The 25034-nt window shown below is 45.7% G+C and overlaps 1 protein-coding gene and 1 pseudogene across 5 annotated transcripts in view; one reads left to right on the top strand and one right to left on the bottom strand.

Annotated features, from left to right (window-relative positions):
• ABCC5 (ATP binding cassette subfamily C member 5) overlaps positions 1-25034 on the bottom strand; it is a 194906-nt gene that overhangs the window by 20542 nt on the left and 149330 nt on the right. For all 5 annotated transcript variants that reach the window (XM_060298352.1, XM_030862253.2, XM_070045473.1 and 2 more), the window contains 13 exons: positions 21726-21797; positions 19416-19540; positions 19224-19296; positions 16943-17146; positions 15920-16063; positions 13401-13503; positions 9964-10148; positions 9194-9340; positions 8763-8892; positions 7119-7272; positions 6899-7027; positions 3882-4068; positions 2082-2171 (listed from right to left, as the gene is read on the bottom strand). In XM_060298352.1, the coding sequence (XP_060154335.1) occupies positions 2082-2171; positions 3882-4068; positions 6899-7027; positions 7119-7272; positions 8763-8892; positions 9194-9340; positions 9964-10148; positions 13401-13503; positions 15920-16063; positions 16943-17146; positions 19224-19296; positions 19416-19540; positions 21726-21797 (1743 nt within the window). The remainder of the gene's footprint in view (positions 1-2081; positions 2172-3881; positions 4069-6898; positions 7028-7118; positions 7273-8762; positions 8893-9193; positions 9341-9963; positions 10149-13400; positions 13504-15919; positions 16064-16942; positions 17147-19223; positions 19297-19415; positions 19541-21725; positions 21798-25034) is intronic.
• On the top strand, positions 12725-13310 carry LOC132597255 (small ribosomal subunit protein uS8-like; annotated as a pseudogene).

The raw sequence follows: 25034 nt of genomic DNA, 5'->3' as shown, positions 1-25034 counted from the left end.
TGCCTAGAGCCCGTGCTCCGCAATAAGAGAAGCCACCGCAATGAGAAGCCCGCACACGGCAACGAAGAGGAGCCCCCGCTCGACTCAACTAGAGAAAGCCGCACAGCAACAAAGACCCGATGCAGCCAAAAAAACCAAAAAACCAAAAAACACTTCCTTGGAGACCAATGTGAGGCATGAAGCCTTCCATCCCTCTTCAAGCACAGCAGTTTTTATTGGAATTTTTTGAAAATATTCCTCTTGAAACAGGGTTCCATCATTTGAAAACCACTGGGCTGAACCCAAAGGAGGGAAAGTACATTTATGGAACATTAATGAGACCCTGGCATCCTGCCTTCTCAGTCAGTCCAGGAGAGACAGACTCTACTCCAAACTCCACCACTAATAGCTGCGTGACTCAGACATATCACTTCTTCACTCTTCGTCTTAGTTTCTCATCTGCAAATTGTGGGGAATAGATTAGATGATTTTGGAAATCCATTCTAGCTTTAAAATGCTGTGTTTAATACAACCATTGGATAATTTTTGTCATCAACGGTCACACTTCACGACGCTTTAAAACTCTCTGGTGACTAGTCATGGAGCTTATAGCCTCATAGGGAAGCAATGGCCAAAGACTGCAGTGTTCTGGCAGGCGGGGGTGGAGACTGAAGTCTAAAACTCCGTGTTGGGACAGGCATCCAGGTTGGGGACTGGCAGTGGGGATCCAGTCCTCAGGAATATGACTGGTTTGTGCAGAGTATACTCTGTACCACGGCTGACCATCACCCTGACCTTTCCAGCAAGAGACTCACACCAATAGTGATATTAAATCAAACACTACACACCCACATGTACACCCACAAATTGTCCACAGACCAGAGCACTGGGCCAAGAGACTCATGTATAAACATGAAGAATGGCCTTTAGCAGATTTATCAGATAGCCATCCGCCATTCTTTCTGATAACAATCATTTATGAGTTTAAGAAATACCCTACGACTGATGAGGTTCATTGACAAAATAAATCAGCAGGGCATGTCTCTACTAGAAAATGCAGTTTACATAATATACTTGTTCTCAGTGAAAGGCTAGTTTTGTAAAACTATGTTTGTAAGTCAACGTTCTAGTTGGAACTTGGAATGTATTCATTATCTGTAAATAACGATATAAATGCTAATAAAGTCTCTGGGCTGTTCACAAAATAGGTAACTCCTGAGAAATAGATTAAATTGAGAATCCTAACTACTCAGGACTCTGCTTCTCTCTACAGACAACTGTTTTCGAGTTCCAACTATGACACCAGCAAGACACTGCCCCATGGCAGGGCTGCAAGGGTTACTGGGGAAAGGTGGGAAGAGCTAGATCATCTCAGTACCAACTCATTAACTGGTTTCTGAACTGTGAATGCAGTTTAGAATTAGCTACGTAGCTTTTAAAACGTCAGAAGTCTGGGTCCTATCCCAGACCTATTGCATCAGAATCTTCAGAGATGAGGCCCGTGTTAGTCTTTGCCTCAAGCTCCATATGGGATTCTGATGGCCTTCCCTGGTTAAGAACAAGTAAACTAGACTAAGACTTGAAATAATACATGGTTTTAAATAGTGTAAGGAAAATGTTACATTAGTCAGCTTAACTGAATTAATGAGATTAGTAATACTTTGGGGACTGCCCTGGTGGTCCAGTGGGTAAGACTCCATGCTCCCAATGCAGGGGGCCTGGGGTTTGATCCCTGGTCAGGGAACTAGATCCCACATGCACGCCACAACTAAGAAGTCCGCATGCCACAACTAAGAAGGCTGCACACCGCAACTAAGACCCGGTGCAGCCAAAATAAATAAATAAATAAATAAAAGGAATGCTTTGGAAATTAGCTGATGAACATAGGTTCTCAATCAGGCACAATTCACAAATATATTTAGATAATCTTAAGATATTCTCTTCTCCACTCCACACATGCTGGAGAGACCGCTGCCTCTCCTGTGGGACGAGATAAGGCAGAGAAAACAAGCATCCTCCTGGGACATTCACTCGAGGCTGTAAAAGGGTAAAACTGCTCCATGAAAAGTCAGATTGTAGAAAAAGGCCTGTAGCAGCCTGACCTTGATGTAGTGGTTGATCCTCTCAACTGAGGTGAAGCGAGCTTCTGTCTCAGATGCCAGTCTGACAGTAAACTGGAACAGTCCTGTTAACTGACAACGGAAAACAAGAATCCAAGAGAGAATTTACTGTTAATACACACCAGGCCAACGCCAGAAAACCTCCTTCATCTAAGGGATCACAACTCAAGTTACAAGAACTAACTGGGCACATGCAGCAGCTGATTTTAGGGACCGAATCATTCTCTAAATATTTAAGACAATGCCTAATAGCACCCAATCAACTGCAATTCTCAGTGAATGCAGGTGGCGTTCTGGTACTGCTGGCACTAACTTTCCTGTATCTGAGGGCTTTCCGCCCGTCTTTACATTTCCAGTAATTCAACTGTAGCTGAATAACTGCTGTGCTTCATACTTGCATCTACACCTGATGTAGTAGTCACAACAAATGGAGATTATATCAAGCTCTGCGCAGCAGTCAGAATGCTTCCAGCAAGGTCAAATAAGAGAAATGAGGCTGGGCCAAAACTGAATGCAGAGCCCCTGTGTGCCTCAGACTGAGGACTCTGAAACATAGCATATATAAAACACAGATTCTCCCCCCACCTCTAATAATCAAGGAAGTCTGCATAACATGGACAAATATCTTTGGGTATCTGTGAAGATACGTATCTCTTCTTAGGTTTCTTCTGGCTACTTATTTTTATCTTTCCAATATAGAAAAATGTCAAACGTATACAAGAATAGAGAGGAGAGTATAATGAACTCCCATGTATCAAACATCCAACTTAAAAAATTATCAACTTACAGCCAATATTGTTTCATCTATACCACCCCATCCTTCCGTATTATCTGGAATCAAATCCCATATAGGCTATCATTTCACCCATAAATATTTCAGCTTATATCTCTCTAAAATATAAAGACTCCTTAAAAACAACCATTGTCACATCTTAAAAAGTTAGTAACAATTCTTTAACATCTTCAAATATCTAGTCAGTGCTCAAGTTCCCAATTGTTCTTTGATCTATTTGAAGACCTTCAACCATTCCTAGGAGCCAGAAGGGTTTACATATGTAACAGTATTGGGAAAATCAGGGGCCTGAAAATAAAACACACAGGAGAAATGTATTGATATATATTTCTTAGAAGATTAGGAAGAGGCCAGAGATGAAAGGGTAGTGAAGACAGAAACCTACAATTAAGAAACCATTTTCAAAATCATATTTATTTAAGAAAAAAATAGCACCTATTTCATAGACAAATGCAACAGAGTTAAATCCCTTTATTCCTATACAGTCAACCTTCAGTATCCATGAGGGATTGGTTCCAGGACTCCCGCCAATAAAAAAAATCCACGGACGCTCAAGTCCCTTATATAAAATGGCATAGTATTTGCATATAAACTATACACATCCTCCTGTATCCTTTAAGTCATCTCTAGATTACTTATTATACCTAATACAACGTAAATACTATGTAAATAGTTATAAATACAATGTAGAAAATAGTTGGGCAAAAATAAATAGTCGCCCACCTACAGTAAATTCAGTTTTGCTTTATGGAACTTTCCAGAAATTTCTCCCCCCAAATACTTTTGATCTGCAGTTAGTTGAATCTATGGATGTGGAACATGTGGATGTGGAGGGCTGACTGTATACCAGTCCAGAGTGTTACTGCCAAAGCAGACGGGGAAAAGCTCTAGGAGTCGGAAGTAAAACAATGGCTTAGGGTAGAGCCCCCTACCAGCTCTCTCCTAGGCCAACATACGAGCAAGAGGACGCCCCCATCCCAAAGACTAACCTGGACAGCATAGGAGATGGCAAGCCCCGCGTAGGCCGGGGGAATCTGCCCATGCATGAGAACAATCATCAGCCCGGTGGTGGTGATCAGGGCAATGCTGATCAGGTCTAGCCGCACTGCCAGCCACCGCATCGCACACGTGAACAAGAAGAAGGGTCTCTGGTTGTTATCCAGTAGCTCCTGGTACCTGTGAGGAAGACAGAACACCTAATAGGCAAATAAAGTACCACACAACCCTGGGCATGGAGGATGCCAAAGCTCTGGTGAGTGCTGGGTGGAGGGCTAATACTGAAGTACTACTGTTTGTAACCAGGAGTGTGAGATGGAAACTTAAGGAGTGCAGAGTATTCCAGGCTCCACAGACAGGAGGACACGAGGGTTTTCTAGTTTTACCCTTTCAAAGAAACGTGTTAAAGATGCTAGGGAAAGATACCTACTTCTAAAGCATAGGGAAAGCAGGAGGGAAGGAGACCAAATAAAGAGGCTGCTTAAGCTTTATTTGATTTTATTTTTTTTTGCGGTACGCGGGCCTCTCACTGTTGTGGCCTCTCCCGTTGCGGAGCACAGGCTCCGGACGCGCAGGCTCAGCGGCCATGGCTCACGGGCCTAGCCGCTCCACAGCATGTGGGATCCTCCCAGACCGGGGCACGAACCCGTGTCCCCTGCATCGGCAGGCGGACTCTCAACCACTGCGCCACCAGGGAAGCCCTGCTTAAGCTTTAGAAAAATGTTTTAGGTCAGGGGTCATTTCCTCAAAGAAAGAGAGGTTACAAAGGTAAACTGCAGAAATGGCACAAGACCAGAAAAAAAGAAAACCTTGGACCGAAAGTGGAAATTGCCTGCTGACACACTTGTTTCCCAAGGCCATGGAGCAAAGAACCAGGAGCAGTGATTTAAAACCAGAGCAAAAAGACCTAGACAATCTGTCACTGCAGGAGCAACACACCACTGTCACCAGGGGGCTTAGAGAGTAGATCACGCCCCACCTGAAAGTCTGGCACCTACACACAATTAGAACTCCAGAGTGGGAGATCTGGGTGGGCAAATGCGCTTTGCTTTAAAAAAAATCACTACCCTCCTTACAATAAGATATGTGCACTTTAGAGAAAATTAAGAAAATGCAATAAAAGAGGAAACTGTAAAATTCCAGTACTCTCACCACTCAGCTAAAACCAGAGTTAATATTCTGCTGCATTTACTCCCAGCATTTTTTTCAATGCACTCACACTTCTGTGGGTATGTACATACACACGTACACGGTCAGCATATTTCACTTTTTTCACTTAAAGTTAGGATGCATTTTTCTGAATTGTTTAACTAACCCTTCCTATTTTAGAGTTCCTTTTTAACATTAATTACTTAATTTTGGAATGAATGATATACTCTACAGGACAGAATATTCACAAGGTACAAAAGGTTTTATCCTGAAAAGTTGGTCTTTCTCCTGCCCTCCTCCAACTACTCAGTTCCCCTTTCCAGTGGCAACTATTAGTTTCTTATGTGTCCTTTCAGAGATATTCTAAATGTTACAGATACAGACACATAATTAAAAGGAGCACACAATACCCGCCCATCTGTACCTTGCTCTTTCACTAATATACCTTGGAGATCATTCATTATCAGTACCTAGAGAGCAGTCTCATTCTTTTTAGGGGCCATATCATATTCCACCACATGGGGACAACACAGCTTATTTAACCAGTCCTCTACTGAATGACCTTTAGTCTAATTCAATCTCTTGTTAACACAAATCTCCACAATGACTATATATGTACATAAATTTCTCATACAAACAATATTCAACAGCTAAATAAAATGTCAGTCTAATATCAATGAATGTCTTTTACTGTTCAGAAGATAAAAAAGTAAAAAGAAAAAAAAATAATAATAAAAAGCAAAACTCTGGGACTTCCCTGGTGAGGTGGTTAACAATCTACCTGTCAATGCAGGGGGCACGGATTCGATCCCTGGTCTGGGAAGATCCCACATGCTGCAGAGCAACTAAGCCCGTGTGCCACAACTAATGAGCCCGCGAGCCACAACTACTGATCCTGCGCCCTAGAGCCCGTGAGCCACAACTACTGAGCCTGCATGCCACAACTACTGAAGCCCATGATCCTAGAGACTGTGCTCTGCAACAAGAGAATCCACCGCAACAAGAGAATCCACCACAACAAGAGAAGCCACCGCGGACCTCCCTGGTGACACAGTGGTTAAGAATCCAACTGCTAATGCAGGGGACATGGTTTTGAGCCCTGGTCTGGGAAGATCCCACATGCCGCAGAGCAACTAAGCCCGTGCGCCACAACTGCTGACCCTGCGCTCTAGAGCCTGTGAGCCACAACTACTGAAGCCTGCGAGCCACAACTACTGAAGCCCACATGCCACAACTACTGAAGCCCGCGTGCCTAGAGCCCATGCTCTGCAACAATAGAAGCCACCACAATGAGAAGTCTGTGCACTGCAACAAAGAGTAGCCCCCACTCACTGCAACTAGAGAAAGCCTGCACACAGCAACAAAGACCCAGCACAGCCAAAAATAAAATAAATAAATTTATAAAATAAAAATTAAAAAAATAAAAGTAACCATTCCAAAAACAGCAAAACAAAACAAAACAACAAGAGAAGCCACTGCTATGAGAAGCACGTGCACCACAACAAAGAGTAACCCCCGCTCTCCACAACTAGAGAAAGCCCACGCGCAGCAGAGAAGAACCAATGCAGCCAAAAATAAATAAATAAAATAAATTAATTTAAAAAAAAAAGCAAAACTCCATCAAATATAGCCATTCAGAACTGAAAGCTAGCAGACTCCAAATCTATGTTTTTGTCTTCCCATTTGCTCAGAAGGGAGTTCCACCAAGCAAGTGAATCTTAACCAGAGATCATTAAATTACTAATACTCTTAGTAATGAGCTTTATAATCCGGAATTCTGACCTTGAAAGGCTTCTTAAACTCTCATTAAATGCTGAGATGCTGGCTCCCCATTGAGCCCTCGGGCCCCCATTGAACTAACCTGTGCAGAAATTCCTGCCCTTTGTTGTAGGCATGGATGGTGGCAAGGCCCTGTATGCTGGATGTGATGTGGGAGAGGAAAGGTGACTGCGTGATATTGTCCAGACGCTTCAGCTCTCGGATTAGAACCCTGGAGAGAGAATGTGTTCTGTGTCAGAGGGGTAGACCAGCAACTCTGGCTTCATCCTTTGCCCTGGAAGACATGAAGACTTCCTGTTTACCTGGAGACAATGTGCAGAATTGAAAAGAGGATGATGAGGGGCCCCACTGCCACAAGGAACCACGGGAAAACTCCCGCGATCATTCCAACACAGAAGAACACAAGGATGACGTTCTGGATGAACATCTCAGCCTGGAACGGCAGGCGCACATCGACTGGAGAAACCGTAAAGGAACACGTGTCAGATGCTGGGATCCACAAACCGGGAAAATGGAATTTTAAATTTCCCCCAATTTTTAAAAAACAAAAAGAGGCTCCCTAAAATCCCTAACTGAAAGTTATGATTTTTGCCTTTTAAACAGTCTGATCAAAGAAAAATATGGAAACCTGGTTGCTCTAATTTTTCTTATCCCAAGAGCATTTAAGTGACCTTTCTCCCCTGTGCCTTGTTTTTGGTTCACTATGCTGCCCAACCCCTTTAAACATTTCTTCCACTTTGCAAAGTAATATACGCCTGTTGTAAAATATTTGGAAAATAAATGTGCAAAAAACTTAAATAAACATAGTCTTTATTCTTACCAATATCAATGAACTGCCGCTAACATTTAAGAAATTTTTCATCATGGAAAATTTTAAACATACACAAAAGTTGAAAGAGTATAGAACCTCCAACAGTTATCAACATTTTCTTCACCGTTTTTTGAACATCTCCTCCCCCTGCCTATTTTCATGCAAATCTGAGACATGTTGATACCACTGATTTTTTTTTCAATCTTTTTTCCATTTGTCTGTGTGTATGTGAGTTTAACAGAAATGGGATCATGTCATGCATGTGTAGCACTGTTCTGTGTATCAGTGATGGTTTTGATCCCTTGTGACCTCTGGCCATGGCTTTACACTGGCCTATCAACATCGGAAACAAACTCCTTCTATGGAGGCAACACAGTACAGTAGTTAAAAACATTAGCTCTGGGGTCAAAAAGATCTGGGCTCAATTCCCAGCTTGTTATTTAATAGCTGTGTGATCTTCAGCAAGTTATTTAACCTTTCTAGGCATCAGCTTTTCCGTGTATTCAGTGGATGACACGATATCCACACCTCATAGGGCTGCTGTGAGGATTAGGATAACGCATGTAGAATATTCAGTACACAGTAAGCCCTCAATAAACGTCAGGCAGTATCACTATCATTATGGGCTACGGGAGTATAGTTGACCCTTGAACAACGTAGGGGTTAGGGACACAGACCCTCTGTACAGTCAAAGGTCCACATATAACTTACAGTCAGCCCTCCATCTATGTCGTTCCTCATCCGTATTTCCATATCTGCGGATTCAGCCAACCTGTCGTTCAAGGGTCAACTGTATTTAAGTTCTGGTGCTGGCACAGTCCATGAGGCATCCAGCATCCAGCAAACCTGTCAGAGGTTATAGGTGTCCAGGAACCTATGCACTGCCCACAAGTAAATATGTGTTTTGGACTCTGAGATGCCCCGTCCAAAGCCTCTATGCTAACTCAGTGCTCTGAACTGGTTTTCAGTTTAAATAAGATCAAATAAGAACTCAGACAAAAGGTGAAAAAGCAGATAGGTCCTTAGCCTGAAGAGTTTGCAATGTGGAGAAAATGCCAAAACTAAAATGTTCCTGACGCAAACATCGACAGCCACTGTGCTCCAGAGCACAACAGAGAGAAGCAGTGAGAAATACCTTCATCCATGTCTTTGGAAAACCTGTTGAGAATCCTCCCAGTGGGGGTAGTGTCAAAAAACTTCATAGGGCTTCGAAGGATCCTTCGGAAGAGCTCGTCGTGGAGCCGGGAGGAGGCTCGCAATGTGCCCTGAGGGGCAGAGCACAGCGTGATCAGAGATCCAGGACTCAGGCAGGCTCAGCTCCCACTCCACGGGGTCGCAACTCCACAGGACATCGATGCCCAAAGCCGGAGAAGGGCGAATGGTCGTGGAGGAGGGAGGTGGCTAATAGGAAAAAGCTGAGGCTCATGGGATGCAGGTCACTTCGGAGAGGGCCATCCTGCTTTAAAGGAGCTCCCCGACTCAGAGTAAACCTGAGGGATGCCAGGCGGAATCCTAACCACACAGCCTCTGGGGAGAGGAGGAGCAGAGGCCCCCACTGGTGCATACCTTGACAAAGACCACTCCGCGAATGGCTTTCAGGATCAGCATGACTGCCATGGAGAGGGCGTAGATGCTGGCATAGTACTGCATGAGAGGATTGTCCTTCATGCTGCTGCTCACAGACGTCCTGTTTTCCTGAGTCACCGTGGTGTTCTGGTTGGAGGCAAGGGTCTGTGAGGCAAGACTCCCAGGGACTGCCAAGAACCCCGCATCAGGGCCATTCTTGGCTCAAGGGAGGGTACAGGATAAAAACTCTGGGACCTGGTTGAGGCAGACACAAGGCAGACTTTGCCCTGCTCCCTCTCTCTTTTCTTTTTCTTTTTTTTTTGCAGTACGTGGGCCTCTCACTGTTGTGGCCTTTCCCGTTGCAGAGCACAGGCTCTGGACGCGCAGGCTCAGCGGCCATGGCTCACGGGCCCAGCCGCTCCAGGGCATGTGGGATCTTCCCGGACCGGGGCACGAACCCGTGTCCCCTGCATCGGCAGGTGGACTCTCAACCACTGCGCCACCAGGGAAGCCCCCTCTCTCTTTTCTAAGGACAACAGCAGGCAGCCTACGGTTTGCTACTGATAAGCTCTATTGCTCCGTGAGTTGGTCAGGGAGCAATTGTCTGCTGAGGTTACATTAGAGACTCATCAAGATCTTATCCTGGGTAATCCTTGTTCATTGCTCCTTTTAACTGAAAACTAGAACAGTTTCCCTAAGGAGAGACGGGGACTATGGAGAGATGGCCACTTTATGAGACGTATAATTTTCCCATTAACGAGGAACCTTACCCCACTTCCTTGCTTGATCCAGTAACTCAACCACCAGTTGCTAAAGGCGGTACTGCCCACGTTCAGCATGAAAAGGGACAGAATGACCAGGAATGCCAAGGGGCCCCCAGCAGCCTGGATGTAGACACCATATACTGACCAGGGCACGGAACCCTGCCCCTTCTCTTCCATTTGCACAAGCTGCCCTAGGTAAGGAAAAGAGAAACGTGAACTCAGAAAGGAAAGGCTGCTTTTCAAAACTAAGTCACCTATAGAACAGCAGAATCAAAGGGAGCCTACAGTTTCACAGAGCTCTAGATGAGAATTATTTCCGCTTCATCAGGAGCATTTATTTATCCATGTAACATTTACTAAGCACCAACTATGAACCAGGCCCAGGATGAGGTCCTGGAGCGGTAACGAAGATTAAGACCAGGTCCCTGCCCTGGAGATCTGGCTCAGATCATCCTTCCACAGTCTAGTAGGACAAACAGGTAAATAAATACATAATTATAATAAAATGTGCGAACTCCAACGCTAGAGCTATTTGCAGGGCAGCATGGGAACATCCAGGAAATGCACATGACCTACTTGCGGGAGCTGTGAGGGGCTTAGCAGGGCGTTTTCCCGGAAGACTTTCTATGCAGTCCATATTGCATTATTTATTTATTTTTTTGGCCGCGCCACGTGGCTTGTGCGATCTTAGTTCCCTGACCAAGAATTGAACCCAGGGCCTCAGCAGTGGACGCGTCAGGGAATTCCCCATACCATGTCTTGAAAGGTAAGCCAGAGTCGGCCAGATGGGGAAATGATGGGCACAGGTGTGGGGAAACAGCAAATCGGTATACACAGATATCCAATTCAGTGTGGCTGGAACATTCTGTGTGCCTAAGGAGTGGCAGGAGATAAGGCTGATTAAGGAGGCTCTGGTCAGGGGATAAAGGCATTTGAACTTTATCCTTCAGACAAGAACTCCTCAAGAGAATGGGCTACAGGGGTGTAGAGATTTGACTCCCCGGCCCTGCTGTGCACTAGATGGGCCTGGGATGGCCAGACCAGCCACCTCAGGCAGCCTCTACCATGCATCCCAGGGGCTCAAAGAAACAGTGGCATTTTTCTGTGTGTGCCAAATCAAGAAAAAGATTAGAAAATGCGGCTTTGACATTGGGAGGCCACTGAAAGGCCTCAAGCAGGAAAGTGAGTTGGCTGGTTTTTAACTAGATCTCTCTGCTGTTCGTGTGGAGGACAGATTTAAAAGGAGGCAGCTGTAACAGTCTGGGTAGATGATAAAGGCCAGAACCAGGGTCATGGCAATGGGGACGGAGTTTCAGGAGGTAAATTCAGTAGGACGGCGTGACTGACTGTGGGAGGAGAGAAAAGATTCCAGGATATTTCCTAGGGGCTCCGTGGGCTGGTCAGGTGATTGATGCTGACAGGAGAATACAGAGAAACATCCCCACAGGAAGCAGCCTCTCCCCTTTATCATATATGATGTGTAATTACCTTGGAACAAGCAACACATGCCTTGAACACTTTGCGATGTGAGTCTCCAGGTTAGTGGCTATGTAAATAAGGACAAATGTCCCCTAAAGACATTCTATTTTTTTTATACTGTCTGTGGCAGGAACTGACAGACGTCTCAGGCTTCTGTGCTGTGTTTGCTTTGTGTGTGAGAGAGTAAGGCATCTCAATTCACACCGGAATTCAAAAGCTCATATGTGGCTAATTGAAAGAAAGACAAGAGGCAGGGAGTGGTAAATCAGGATGGTCACCTCCTAACGCCAAATGCTTTAAGAACAAGGAAATGAAAAAAGCAGTGGCAAACCCAGGAAAGGTCCTGGATTCAACACGTCAGGTGAGGAGGTGACACAACAGAAAGAACTTTAAAACAGAACTGCATTTTTATTTATTATTATTCTTATGCTTTGCAAACTGATATGCAGCTTCAAGTTCACAAAAGTGAAAATGCCTAAGGTATTGCATATAGCTTTTCTAACTCCCAAGATTTGTTTCAGTTGATAAGATAAAGGGTTTAAAAAACAGGACCAAGGCCTCTGGATAGGAAAATCAAGTAGGAAAAACCTTGGCTGTAACTCTTCACCACAGCCCTGCTGCAGTCTGCTTGGGACAAGCAGAGGAGTGTATCATTGTAACAGGAGAGGTTCTGAGGATGTAGGCATTCTTAAAGCTGGCATGCCTCTGCATTGGTTGGCATGACTTTTAAAGAGCAGAGATGAACCCACGATTCAATTTTTGCTTAGTCAAGATGACTCAGCTATGACTACCTACACCTCACCCCACCCTGCATAGGAAAAGAGGGCATAGGATTAAAAGACATTCTTGTTGCCTTGCTCGGCTTAAGAAAACACAAAGTGCTTCATGGTCTCCCAACAATCATACAAAAATCTGGTATTCTAGAAATATAAGGCCAGGCGCTCTACAACACACAATGCTATTAAACAGCATGAATTACCACATGGCGTAATTTCTGATAAACTTTTTTTTTTTTTTTTTTTTTTTTTTTTTTTGCGGTACGCGGGCCTCTCACTGTTGTGTCCTCTCCCGTTGTGGAGCATAGGCTCCGGACGCGCAGGCTCAGCGGGCATGGCTCACGGACCTAGCTGCTCCACGGCATGTGGGATCTTCCTGCACCGGGGCACGAACCCGCGTCCCCTGCATCGGCAGGTGGACTCTCAACCACTGCGCCACCAGGGAAGCCCCTGGTAAACTTTAATGACACACTTTCCACCATCTTTCTGTGCTGCCAAAATGGTGCTCATGAATGTCCTGGCTGGCTGATACTCTCAAGAGCATCATCAATGTGAAAAAGAGAGGCAAACGTCAGGTTCTTATCAGGCCATGCTCCAAAGTCATCATCTGGTTTCTAACTGTGATGGTGAAACATGGTTATATTGGCAAATTTAACTGATGATCACAGGGCTGGGAAAATTGCCGTGAACTTAAACAAGTGTGGAGAGATCAGCCCTAGATTTGTTTTGCTTTGTTTTGTTTTTGCTGTACGTGGGCCTCTCACTGTTGTGGCCTCTCCCGCTGCAGAGCACAGGCTCCGGATGCGCAGGCTCAGCGGCCGTGGCTCACGGGCCTAGCCGCTCTGCGGCATGTGCAATCTTCCCGGACCGGGGCACGAACCCGTGTCCCCTGCATCGGCAGGCGGACTCTCAACCACTGCGCCACCTGGGAAGCCCCAGCCCTAGATTTGATGGGCAACACAAGATGTAGAAACATGGCAGGTCCCATCCTGTCAGTTTGGTTTCATTGTACTGAGAACCTCAGCTAGCATCATGGACCATGAAAAAGCAAGTGTGTGAAAACACACTGGAGGGAAAACCATGGGATCCTTTTTCTAGGGATGTAATACGTATGTGCAAATAAAATGCTTCAGTGGAAAATAAGAACCAAAAAAAACTTTAATGACAAATCTCAAAAAAGTTCATTACCTTCCTCTGGCTTCACTGCTTTCTCCTTCTTTACTGACCCTGTTTTAGGACACTTGTCTTGTGTTTTCTTCTGTGAACCACTGGTTTCCTTTTTAGAATTAATCTTAAAAAAAAAAAAAAAAAGTGTCTCCGTCATCATGATAGGGCCATTCAGACAAATGTCCAAAGGACACGTTAGCGAATCATCCATCGAGCTGCTGCTCTTATTGAAAAGAGACACATCCAGCTTCTTAAAAGTTAACTTCTGGAACCTCCCCAACTCCTTAAATCTTTAAGCTGGGTTCCTACCATTCCACTGACACTGCTCTCCCCAAAGTAACTAAAGACCTAAACTCCGAACACAGTAGCCTTTATGCTGTTCTCATCCATTCCAACTTGTCCAGAGTATCTGAGCTGGGGTCACTTCCATTCTTTCCATCTCTGATCCCCACATCACTAAATCAAATCATAGATCTACCATGGGATAAACTTCCGCTTCTCAGCCTGCTTTTGCAGCACCTCCACATTCTGGCCCTAGCCTGTCCGTGCCTCACATCACACTGCCATTTCCCACTTCTAGACTTTTATCCACCTGGTTCTTCACTTGGGATGTTCCTCTCCTCACCCAACTCAATCACAGTTGTCCCCATTCAGATGGATTCAAATCTTAATTCTCCCTGAGGCAACTTAACACTCCTCTAGAATAGAGTTCACCCTCCCCTGTTCTCCCAGGCACTTGTTAGTACTTTCACAGCATGTTGCTACATATGTGACCTGGTGTTGTTACATATGTACATATGTTGTTACATATGTACGAGCATAAGGGTATTGGTATTCCCTAGAAGACTGCGAGTCCCTCAAGGACAGAGATGACATCTCACTCATGGTTATAACCTACACAGGGCCCAGCACCCAGAACTGCCCATAATGGGGCATGCTGGGACTTACGAAACATTCATCAAATTGAACCTGAGATAATAGAAACTACTTAATGTTCTCCTTTCCAAGTTCCTCTTATATCTTTATACAGGAAATTCTCTATACATAGTTTATTACATTTAATTCTATGTCACTGTCAGCCTCATGACCCCAGTTTGCTCTCCAACTAGATTTTTAAAATTGACAGTGAAAAAAACATCAGAAAATAATATAAAATTTAGAGCCACATCTGGAACATAAGATAGGACTCTAAATTTTATATTTACCACAGTGCATGAATAAATGCACTCTCTAAAGGAAAATTACTATTTGTTGACCACTGACTGGGATAAGAACATTACATATTATTTCAAATGCACCAACTCAAAGACGCAGGTGCCACCCCCATTTTTAAGATGAGGAAACTGAGGCTCAGGAAATGAAGTGATATACTGAAAGCACGCTCCTTCACTCAACATGCTCCCTCTCGATATTCCTTTGCTCCTTGGACATTTCACGTTTTAGCTTCTCTCCCTCTCATTTTCCCCTCCATGTGTACAGTGAGGAGGAGATGATCTGAAGAGCCCAAAGCACCGTGAAAGTCACAGGGAGAGATCATAAAATCCAAATCTGGATCAGGTGTCCCTATAGCAGTTACTGATGACACTCGCAATGTCAGAGTTATATCAAAAGGCCTAAAACACATCATGAACAATGAGTTGTACTGAACCTGAAATCAAACAGGATGATACCCAAACACTGAAATAAGAGTCCCAGAAAAGGTCCCAGTAACTTTTTGCTTTCATCCTACTCAACATCAAAATGACCTAGTAGCTAAGAAGCGGCTTTTAGCCCAGCCTGAGTGAACTCCTAGGACCCAAGGCGACCAGAGTATAAAAAGGTCAATATGAGAGCCAGCTCTACGCACGCCCTTGTCTTTGCCTAACTCAGAGCCCAGAACGGGCGGCCAGCTTTCCGTGTTGCTGCAGGAGGCCCGGCAGTGCAGCACTTTGGAGTCAAACTGACCTTTCCAGCAGGCTGTTTAACCCTTCTGAGCCCCCGTTTCCTCAGCTGTACAAGTGGAGGATAATCGTATCTGGCCGCAGAGCTCTGTTAAAATGGCTGAACAGGATGACAGCTATAAAGTGCCTAATCCAGGAACTGGGACACAGCTGGTACTAGTTAATGAGTGCCAAGTCGGCAGCCAAGACACCATAGATAATTTTCAAATGTATGCAGTATTTAATGTCTCTTCTCTGCCACCTTATTCATTTGATTATTAAGAAAGGAGCTTCCTAATGTTTCAGTCAGGATTTGATGGAGTTTAGGAAGCTAAGTTATGACTGAACAGCAGCACACACTGAGCCCACGTCCTTCTTGTCATTGCCTTGCTGATAAACTCTCCGTGACAGAAGACCTCGGTTCTCTAACCCCACAACCCTGCCCTCGCAGAATAGAACCAGTATGCGGACTAAAGCACAGCAGTCTGGTCACCAGAGAACAGGGCCCCTGCCAACAAGACACGGACAATGAGTTCAGCTGAGATTTCTCCATCACTCACTACGGTTCTATCTCTCTTGCTGGAAAGACACACACACACACACACACCCCACGAATCTTACCTCAACTGGGGGTGTCTCTCCCAGCAACAGGTTATTAAAAATGGTAGCATAATCACCATTTAGATTCATCAGTTCCTCGTGGGTGCCTCTTTCTGTAATACAGCCCTCTTTCATGAAGATCACCTCATCACAGTCAGCCAGGTACTGGAGACAAAGACAGGGACAACATAGTGTGGCTGATACTTGTGCGAATACATCCAAACGCCTAGACCTCAGTTCAGCGGTTCTCATCTGGAGGTGAACAAGCCCCCCAGAGGATACTTCGTAATATCTGGAGACATTTTTGGTTGTTACGGTTGGGGGGGAGGGGGTACTACGGCCATCTGGTGGATAGAGGCCAGGGATGCACAGGACAAGCCCCCCACAAGAGGGAGCTCTCTGGCTCCCAAACCCCACTGTGCTGAGACTGAGAACCCCTGCTTTAGTTTGTCCTGCCTCGTGATGTAGTTCAAAAACCAGTTCCTCTAATTTTTGACATAAATCTGCTGATGAAGCCACACAAAGGCCTGCATTAAACCTCACATCCCTTCCCTGCGCTCAGAAGTACATATAATTACAGTCTTTCTGCGGCAGAATGGGGGCTTAGCCCCCCAGACTTGACAACATATGCAAAGCGGATGGTAACATCCTTGAGCTGCTCTCTGAAGTGGCTGCTGGTCATGGAACGACAGAGGGAGAAGAACTTGTTTTCCCTAAACAGTTCCCACTCGCGCATAGATGTTAATACAACCCTTTCCAAACTGTCTCATACCCAAACTCCATTTTCAGTCTACTCCTCTCAGCCCTTTTACTTACTGATTTACATGCAGAAGCTAACATGCTCCAAGGATCTCTGACTCAGATGGCCATCTGATATAACAAGCTTTATTAGTACAATGGGACAGGGGGCTATTTGCTGAGCAAGTGAACACTCGTGATTCCAGGGACCTCTAGGAGCCCCACAAAGGTACCTGGACCAAGCCCACCTCCCTGTTTCTGACTTCTCAAGCCAAGGTGGGGAGCCTGGGGAAGGAAGCACCATACCTGTAACTGGTGGGTAATGAACAGAACCGTCTTCGACTTGAGGTGCTTCTGGATAGCACTGTTGAAGATGTGGTTGCCCACATGGGCATCTAAGGCACTGAGGGGGTCATCCAGGATGTAGATGTCTCGGTCACTATACAAGGCCCGGGCGAGGCTGATCCTCTGGCGCTGCCCACCACTCAGGTTGGCTCCGCGCTCGCCAATCTACAGGAGCCCAGAAAGCACGGGAAGCCTCCAGCTCAAGTCCAGAACAATGCTCAGTGATCACCCCAGTCACCTCACATCTCCCCCACCCAAACCAGCTTCTTCTCTTCACTTCCCCACCTGGATGAAGTGCTGCCATGTCCTCCAGGGCCCACACAGAACTGGGGGGGCATCAGCCCGGATGCCTCCTCCCCTCCCACCACCATCTGGCTCCTAACCAATCCTGTATCTGAGCCTCGACACGCCCTCTTGATGCCCCGCTACAATCCATTCTCCATGGGCAGAAAGACCTTTCCAAAACACAAAGCTGACCATGTCCCACCCTTGCTTAGTCCTAAAGAACATAATCTAAGCCCCCAAATATGGCAGACAAGGCAGGCCCTTTACCACCTGGTTTCCCAGCAACTCTCAGCCTCCAGTGTCAATCCCCCTTCCATACCCTGGGATCTGAGCATTTTCAATTGTGTGTCTATTATGAACACACACCACCACTGTCATGCCTTCTCCTATACTGTGTCTGCTCAGTTCTGGCGTCCTCTCCTCTGTGAAGTCTCCCCTCCCCCTCTCCACTAACACCCAAAAGAAAGGGGACTCTTTCATCAGCCTATTTTGTGCCTATTTGTCGGGATGTCTCTCTCGATTGTAAGCTTTTTGAGGACACAGACTATTGTCCTTTTCTTTTATATTCCCAGTGCCCCCAGCAGCTTCTGCACATGCAGCCGGCACATAACAAGCACTTAATAAATATTACTAAATAAACGAATGAAAAAAAATCAATTGTCAAACGGCAACTGGCTCTGTATTTTTAAAAAAATCTTATCTAAAAAAAATTCAATTAATTCAGAGGTTTTCAAATAAGAACATGTATGAGAATTACCTGCAGGGCTTGTTAAAACATATTGTGGAGCCCCACCCTTAGAGTCTTGGATTCAGTAGGTCTTGGGTGTGGCTGAGAATCTGCAGTGATGCTACTGATTTGCTGCTAATCAGGGGACCAGGATCTGAGAACCAGTTAACTAATCAAACCATTCAAATCTGGTTTGAGGGCTTAAACTGAAGTCAGCTGAATAAAAGAGTCAGCCCCGGAGACCTCCAGGACAGGTCATGGGAGGTGAGTGTCAACACTGAAGGCACTAGCCAGTTCCAAAGACAAGCCTCTGGGAACTGTTCCAGGGCAGAGAAGCAAAGAAAGGCGGGTTTGTGCTAAGGACTCTTTCTTTCTAGAGGGAGAGGCCTCTCTAGAAACCATGTGTGAGTAAGGAAGTTGGCAGAATGAAGTTCAGGGGAAGAAGCTCAACAAGCACATGCTTGACTTTGGTTTTAAAAATGAATAGGGTAGGGGCTTCCCTGGTGGTGCAGTGGTTGAGAGTCCGCCTGCTGATGCAGGGGACACGGGTCCGTGCTCCAGTCCAGTCCGGGAAGATCCCACATGCTGCGGAGCGGCTGGGCCCGTGAGCCATGGCCACTGAGCCTGCGCGTCCAGAGCCTGTGCTCCACAATGGGAGAGGCCACGACAGTGAAAGGCCCGCATAACGCAAAAAAAAAGAAAAATGAATAGGGTAGAAAACATGAATTCTGAACCAACAATGGGATTTTGTTTAAAATCCACATGACATGAAATATTTATATGCTTAAAACAGGTAGTGTTGGGGCTTCCCTGGTGGCACAGTGGTTGAGGGTCTGCCTGCTGATGCAGGGGACACAGGTTTGTGCCCCGGTCTGGGAAGATCCCACATGCCGCAGAGCGGCTGGGCCCGTGAGCCATGGCCGCTGAGCCTGCGCGTCCGGAGCCTGTGCTCCGCAATGGGAGAGGCCACAACAGTGAGAGGCCCGCGTACCGCAAAAATCAAACAAACAAACAAAAAAACAAAAAAACAGGTAGTGTTGATATTCCTGCCCTAAGGACCAGATGCTTTCCTAACAGAAAGTCCCAGAGAAAGTAAAACTCCCGTGTAGGTTCTTCTCCCATGCATTTAAGATGCACTCCTAGGAGGTGGCTCTGGCATAGCCCTGCCACCTATCTTCCAGAATCCTCTCTGCTAAACACCCTGGCCCACCAGGGACAGAAGACTTGTACCTCCGTCAGGTCACTGTTGGGAAGGATAGCCAGGTCAGGCCTCAGGCAGCAGCTGTTCAGCACAGAGTTGTATCTGAAGGACACAAAGAGACCCAGCATCAGGGACACGGTCGGGGTAGAGCCTGCTGACTCGGGCTGCCTGTGTCTCACACAGCCAAGATGAAAGCATGACAGAAACCAAACATTCCTTGCCTTTCTTCATCAAATTCCTTCCCAAAGAGGATGTTGTCTCTCAGAGTGGCATTGAGGATCCAGGCCTGCTGCGCCACATAAGCGAAGGTTCCATTGACTGCAATGCTGCCCTCTAGAAGTGACATCTAGGGAAAGAGACACCATCTAATGGCATCACAACGCAAAACCATCACCCTAAGCCAGCAGAACCCCCGACATTCCACAGCGGAGTTGAAAATCTTGGCAATTTCCTTGGATACTTTTTGAACCCAAATCTGGACCTCACCTTTGTTCCACAGAGAGCAAAGCTACAGCAGTAGCTACAGCAGTCAAGAAAATCAAAGTTCTCCTTGCTTACGTGTGATGGGAGCCCAGCATAACCCATGACTTGAATGAACAAATACTTCATTCAGCAACCCATAAGCTACTTTATTATCCTCTTTTCCTAACTGCAAACTGTTCTAATTGAAGGAAGCACAAGCAGAAGGCCCCTGCAGAATTCCCCTGGGGAGTATGCTGTAAAGATTTAGAGCTAGTCCCTGCCTCAAGATGAGCGCAGGTCAACTCATCCACAGAATTAATACAGGCTGTTGGCTACATCAGCTGCTTCTGTAAAATGAAGACCAGAGGGGGAAAAAATTCCAGTTAGACATCAACTAGTATTGCTGAGTATCTACACAATGATGACAGACCCTCCCCTCCAACATGAAGAGACTACATGATGAGCCATGTGCTTTGAATTGTGTTTTCCATTGCAGTGGTCGACATGAATCGATTTACCCATTTTATGCTCTTTCAGTGTTCCTTTTGGAACTAACAGTAGACGTTTGTCTTGGGTTAGGAATGCTATAGCTTGAAACAGTTTCATTAACCAATCTGCACATACAAGTTTGTCCTCTCAAACATGGTAATGCACAGTGTACACACACAGGCCGTAACGCAGTACCACAACTGCCCCCAAACAGGTAAGTACACTGATAACGCACTCAAGTGTTCAGAAACCCCCTGAGGGTCTAACTGTGGAAATCCAGCTCTCTCAGCTGCTACAGTACAAACACCCCACACTGCAGACCGCCAACAAAGAGTTACACTCTAAAGAAGCAGGGCTGACCGGTATTCCCAGACTCTCTGTCAGAGAGAAGGCTGTCAGGATTTGATCCAGAAGCAAAGACCCACTCATTTTTCAATTTAACTGCTGCCCACTAACCCTTCCTTCCCCTTCACTCCACCTGTATCTCTCATCACTGGCCCTGAAATCTGGCTGATGATCAGAAATTACACAGGAGGTCTTTGGTTTTTTACGAAGACCACTGGCTGAGCCCAACCACTGTACAGCCTCATAAGGCAGAAGCGGGTGTGGGTGGGAAGCTGCACCTCCAGATGATTTGAATACAGGCTTCCTCAGACCACCCCGGGCACCACTGCTCTAGAGGAGAGCCACAACTCCATCAACTGTGACAGTGACGCTGAACAGGACCAAATATTCCACAAAACAATCTTCCCCAGCCCCTTCTCCCATTTGTTTAATTTCCTCAATATGGAAAAATGACTCAGAGGACTTCATCCACCAGGAGGAATAACCTTAAGTTTATCCTCATCTCACCCAACAAGTCAAGCTAGTTTAATCCAAATGCTGACAGCCTTCTTCTGGGCCCTCTGAGCACTATTCACTCACTGCCCTGTGCTGTGCTTGTGTGTCTAGAAGGCCCAGCACCCCAATCAGACCATGGACACTCCTCTTTTTTTTGGGGGGGGGGCAGCGCCACGTGGCATGCGGGATCTTGATTCTGCAACCAGGGATCAAACCCGCGCCCCCTGCAGTGGGAGCATGGAGTCTTAACCACTGGACCTCCAGGGAAGTCCCAGACCATGGACTCCTTGAGGGCATAATTCTTTCAATGGTTAGGCTGAAAACGGAGTGGGTCTTTACTTCTAGATCAAATCCTGAAGGCTCTCTCTCTGAGAGAGAGGCTGGTGAGGCTGGTCCATTTGTTGGCAGTCTGCAGTCTGTCCATCCCTTACCTCTGACATTTCCCAACACACTGTCCGGCATACCTATGGCACTCAGTAAATACATGCTGAATAAAAGAAGGCAAGAGAAACAAATGACTCCAGCTGGGTACCAATCAGTCATTCAGCCCCCTTCCAGATACAGTGCTGTTGTTAAGGGGTAGGAAAGGCAGGGGGCGGGGTATGATACAGACCTAGGGTCATTTTGTTTCCACCTTTCCTGACTCTCTTCAGGAAATAAGTTCATTTTTCCTGAGACTCTGGCTAGGCAGAATCCAGAGAAAGAAGCAGAAAATGCCAAGGACAATCACAAAATCTTACCTGGCCTAAAATGGATGAAATGAGAGAGGTTTTTCCACTTCCCACACTGCCACAGATTCCAACCAGTTTACCCTGGACAAAGCACACGAGAGAGGAAGGTCGTTAAAGCACTACTGACCATTCACCTCTAGGACTTCGGATTTCTTTGAAGAAAAAAATGTTAACGACAGTCCATCACTATGGGAATGTCATCCTGAGGACACAGCAAGTCACTTACCTCTTTTCTCCCTCATCAGCCACCCACGTCATAGGGTTTCTGTGGGGATGCACTGAGGTAACAGATGTGTAAGCCTTTTGGAAAAATTAAATATGTGACAGACATTAAGGTATCCCACATCACTTTTAGAAAGGCCTACCCCCTTTCCTACTTTGTTGGTAACCCGTGCTTTTTGATAACTTGTTTATTTTTCTTGTTGTTTTTGGAAAAGAGGACAGGACTCTTGAAAATTACTTTATTTTCATTTTATTTTAAATGATTTTTTTCTCCAGGGTCTATAAATCATTTTCATAAAAATTATGTGCACTGTGCACTGTTGTTTCCATTTTTCTACAAAACACCTCCAAGAATCTGAGGGCGTATTTTTACCATCAATCCCACATGAAAGTGGAAAACCAAGCCTGTGATTAACTGAATATCCTCAGGCAACATGATGAGTTCTCCATGGGCAGTGTTAAACGTTTTCAAGAACAGACATGATATTAACAGGGCCACTTGTTCAGCAACACTCTGTTGCCTCAAGACTGGCAGCGAGGAGAGGCACGGAGAGTGGTGGTGTGGAAAGAGCGTGGATTCTGGAGGCAGACAGGTCTTGATTTGAATCCCAGCTCCACCAGCACTTTCCAATTGTGTGGACTTGGTCTTATTACTTAAATGAATACTGTCTCTCTAACTGAGCTTTGAGCAACTTGGAAGGAGCCATCCTTGCAGGACCAAACACAGTGTCTGGTACTTAATAAAAGTATAATGGACAAAGTTTTTGACATGGTTCAGGAAGTTAAAAGATTACAGCCCAGTCATGATGAGGAGACCAAGTCACAGGCTCAGACTCTGCTCAGGTCGGTCAGGTTAAAACAGAGAAAACGCTGTTCCGATGACTAAATGGTCACTAAAGATGTCGACAATGAAGTAAGTGCCTGGGGCACAGAAGACATCAGGTGAATATTAACTTCCTACCTCTTCCCTAAAGAGGGGGGCTGGGGGAATTGTGGTATCTCTTCAAATAGCTAAAGGTCTGTCATGTGAACGTGGATGGTAAAGGGCAGAAGGAGGATCAACAGATAGAAAGGAGAAGAGTAAATTTCAGCTGATTACAAGGAATAATCCTCTAATAGAGCTGATCAGCGATGTGATATAGTTGCCTCAATCAAGATAATCGTTATTAAATAAGGAGCCTGCCGTTAAAAGTTAATTGAAGTCTGGACTTCCCTGGTGGCGCACTGGTTAAGAATCTGCCTGCCAATGCAGGGGACAGGGGTTTGAGCCCTGGTCCGGGAAGATCCCACATGCCGCGGAGCAACTAAGGCTGTGCGCCACAACTACTGAGCCTGCGCTCTAGAACCCGCGAGCCACAACTACTGAGCCCGTGTGCCACAACTACTGAAGCCCGTGAGCCTAGAGCCCATGCTCTGCAACAAGAGAAGCCACCATAATGAGAAGCCCGTGCACCGCAACGAAGAGTAGCCCCCGCTCGCCACAACTAGAGAAAGCCCTTGCGCAGCAACAAAGACCCAACACAGGCAAAAATTTAAAAATTAATTAATTAATTTTTTAAAAAGTTAATTGGAGCTATAAAAACTGACTTGTGTGCCCGCCAGGGATGAACCATGCTAGTTGTTGCAGGTGGTCTCATAGAGGACCATCTCCCCCAGCTCTTACCTATAGCTTCCAAGAGCTGGGAGCTTTTTGTTTTCCCTTTAGTCCAGCTCTGGATCTGTGTAACAGGCCTCACACCGCATTAGTACCCCCTAAGCCCACTTCCAATTAAGTAGATGAACATTCCTTACCACCTCCATTACCACCACCCTTGGTCCAGAAAACTCTTATGTTTTTCCTTGGTTCTTCTCACTTCCCTCCTTGTTTCCCTACATACTCTTCTGAATCCAGAAGCTAGAATGATTCTCTTCATACGTAAGTCAGATCGCATCACTCTTCTCCTCCAAACCCTCTAACGGCTTCTCTATCCATTCAGAGTAAAGCGGAAATCATTCCAGGAGGCTCTGGCACCCCAAGCCTCTCTGCCCTCAGCACCCTCCCCTCTCTCCCATGCTCACTCTGCTCTTGTGACAGGCACGCTGCACACTCGGGGCCTTTGTGCTTCTGTTCCCTCTGCCTGAATGCTCTTCTTCCTCCACGTATCCGTATGGCTCGCTCCTTCAAGCCTTTGCTCAAATACAGGCATACCTTGGACATATTGTGGGTCTGCTTCCAGACCACCGCAGTAAAGCAAATATCGCAATGAAGCGAGTCACACGAATGTTTTGGTTTCCCGGTGTAGATATAAGTTATGTTTACGCTATACTTTAGTCTACTAAACGTGCAATTACATTATGTCTAAGAAAAACAATGTAAATACCAATTTAAAAACACTTTATTACTAAAAAATGCTAACCATCATCTGAGTCTTCAATGAGTCATAATCATTTTCCTGGTGGAGGGTTTGAAATATTTTGAGAATTACCAAAACGTGACAGCGACATGAAGTAAGCAAATGCTGACGGAAAAATGCCTACAGGCTTCCTTGATGCAGGGTTGTCAGAAGCCTTCAATTTGTAACAAATGCATTATGCCTGTTATTACTTTTTTTTTTCTTTTTTTGGCTGGGCCGCATGGCAGGTGGGATATTAGTTTAAATGAGGCCTTCCCTTAAGAGGCCTATTTAAATTGAGCACACCTGCTCCCCCCCCCCAGCAAGCACTCTATCCCCTTTCTTCGTAGCCCTTTTACTTGTTTACCATCTATCTTTGCTCAGAAGAAGGTAAACTCCAGGGGGGCAGGGATTTGGGCCTATTTGGTTTTTCACTGCTCTATCCACAACTCTGTAACAGTGCCTGGCAGGGAACTGGCACTCAAAAATGGAAATGAGTAGATATATATACACCTGGGACCCTCTGGCTGCTGCAGCCCTCAACATGGCGCTGGCTCCCAGTCACATTCTGTATTTTAAAAGCCTTAAACCTGAAGTGTCTATGGCAGCCACTCTCTATAGGAGGACCTGTGGGAGACTCTAGTCCTGTGTTACCTGGGCCGTGACATCATATACCATAACGATCCTTTCCTTAAAAAATAAAGTTACAATAGAACTGCTGAGC

This window comes from Globicephala melas, chromosome 4 (genome assembly GCF_963455315.2).
Source record: "Globicephala melas chromosome 4, mGloMel1.2, whole genome shotgun sequence".
Classification (NCBI taxonomy): domain Eukaryota; kingdom Metazoa; phylum Chordata; class Mammalia; order Artiodactyla; family Delphinidae; genus Globicephala; species Globicephala melas.
Note: the sequence above shows the minus strand (reverse complement) of the source record. Positions and strands in the feature narration are given on the sequence as shown.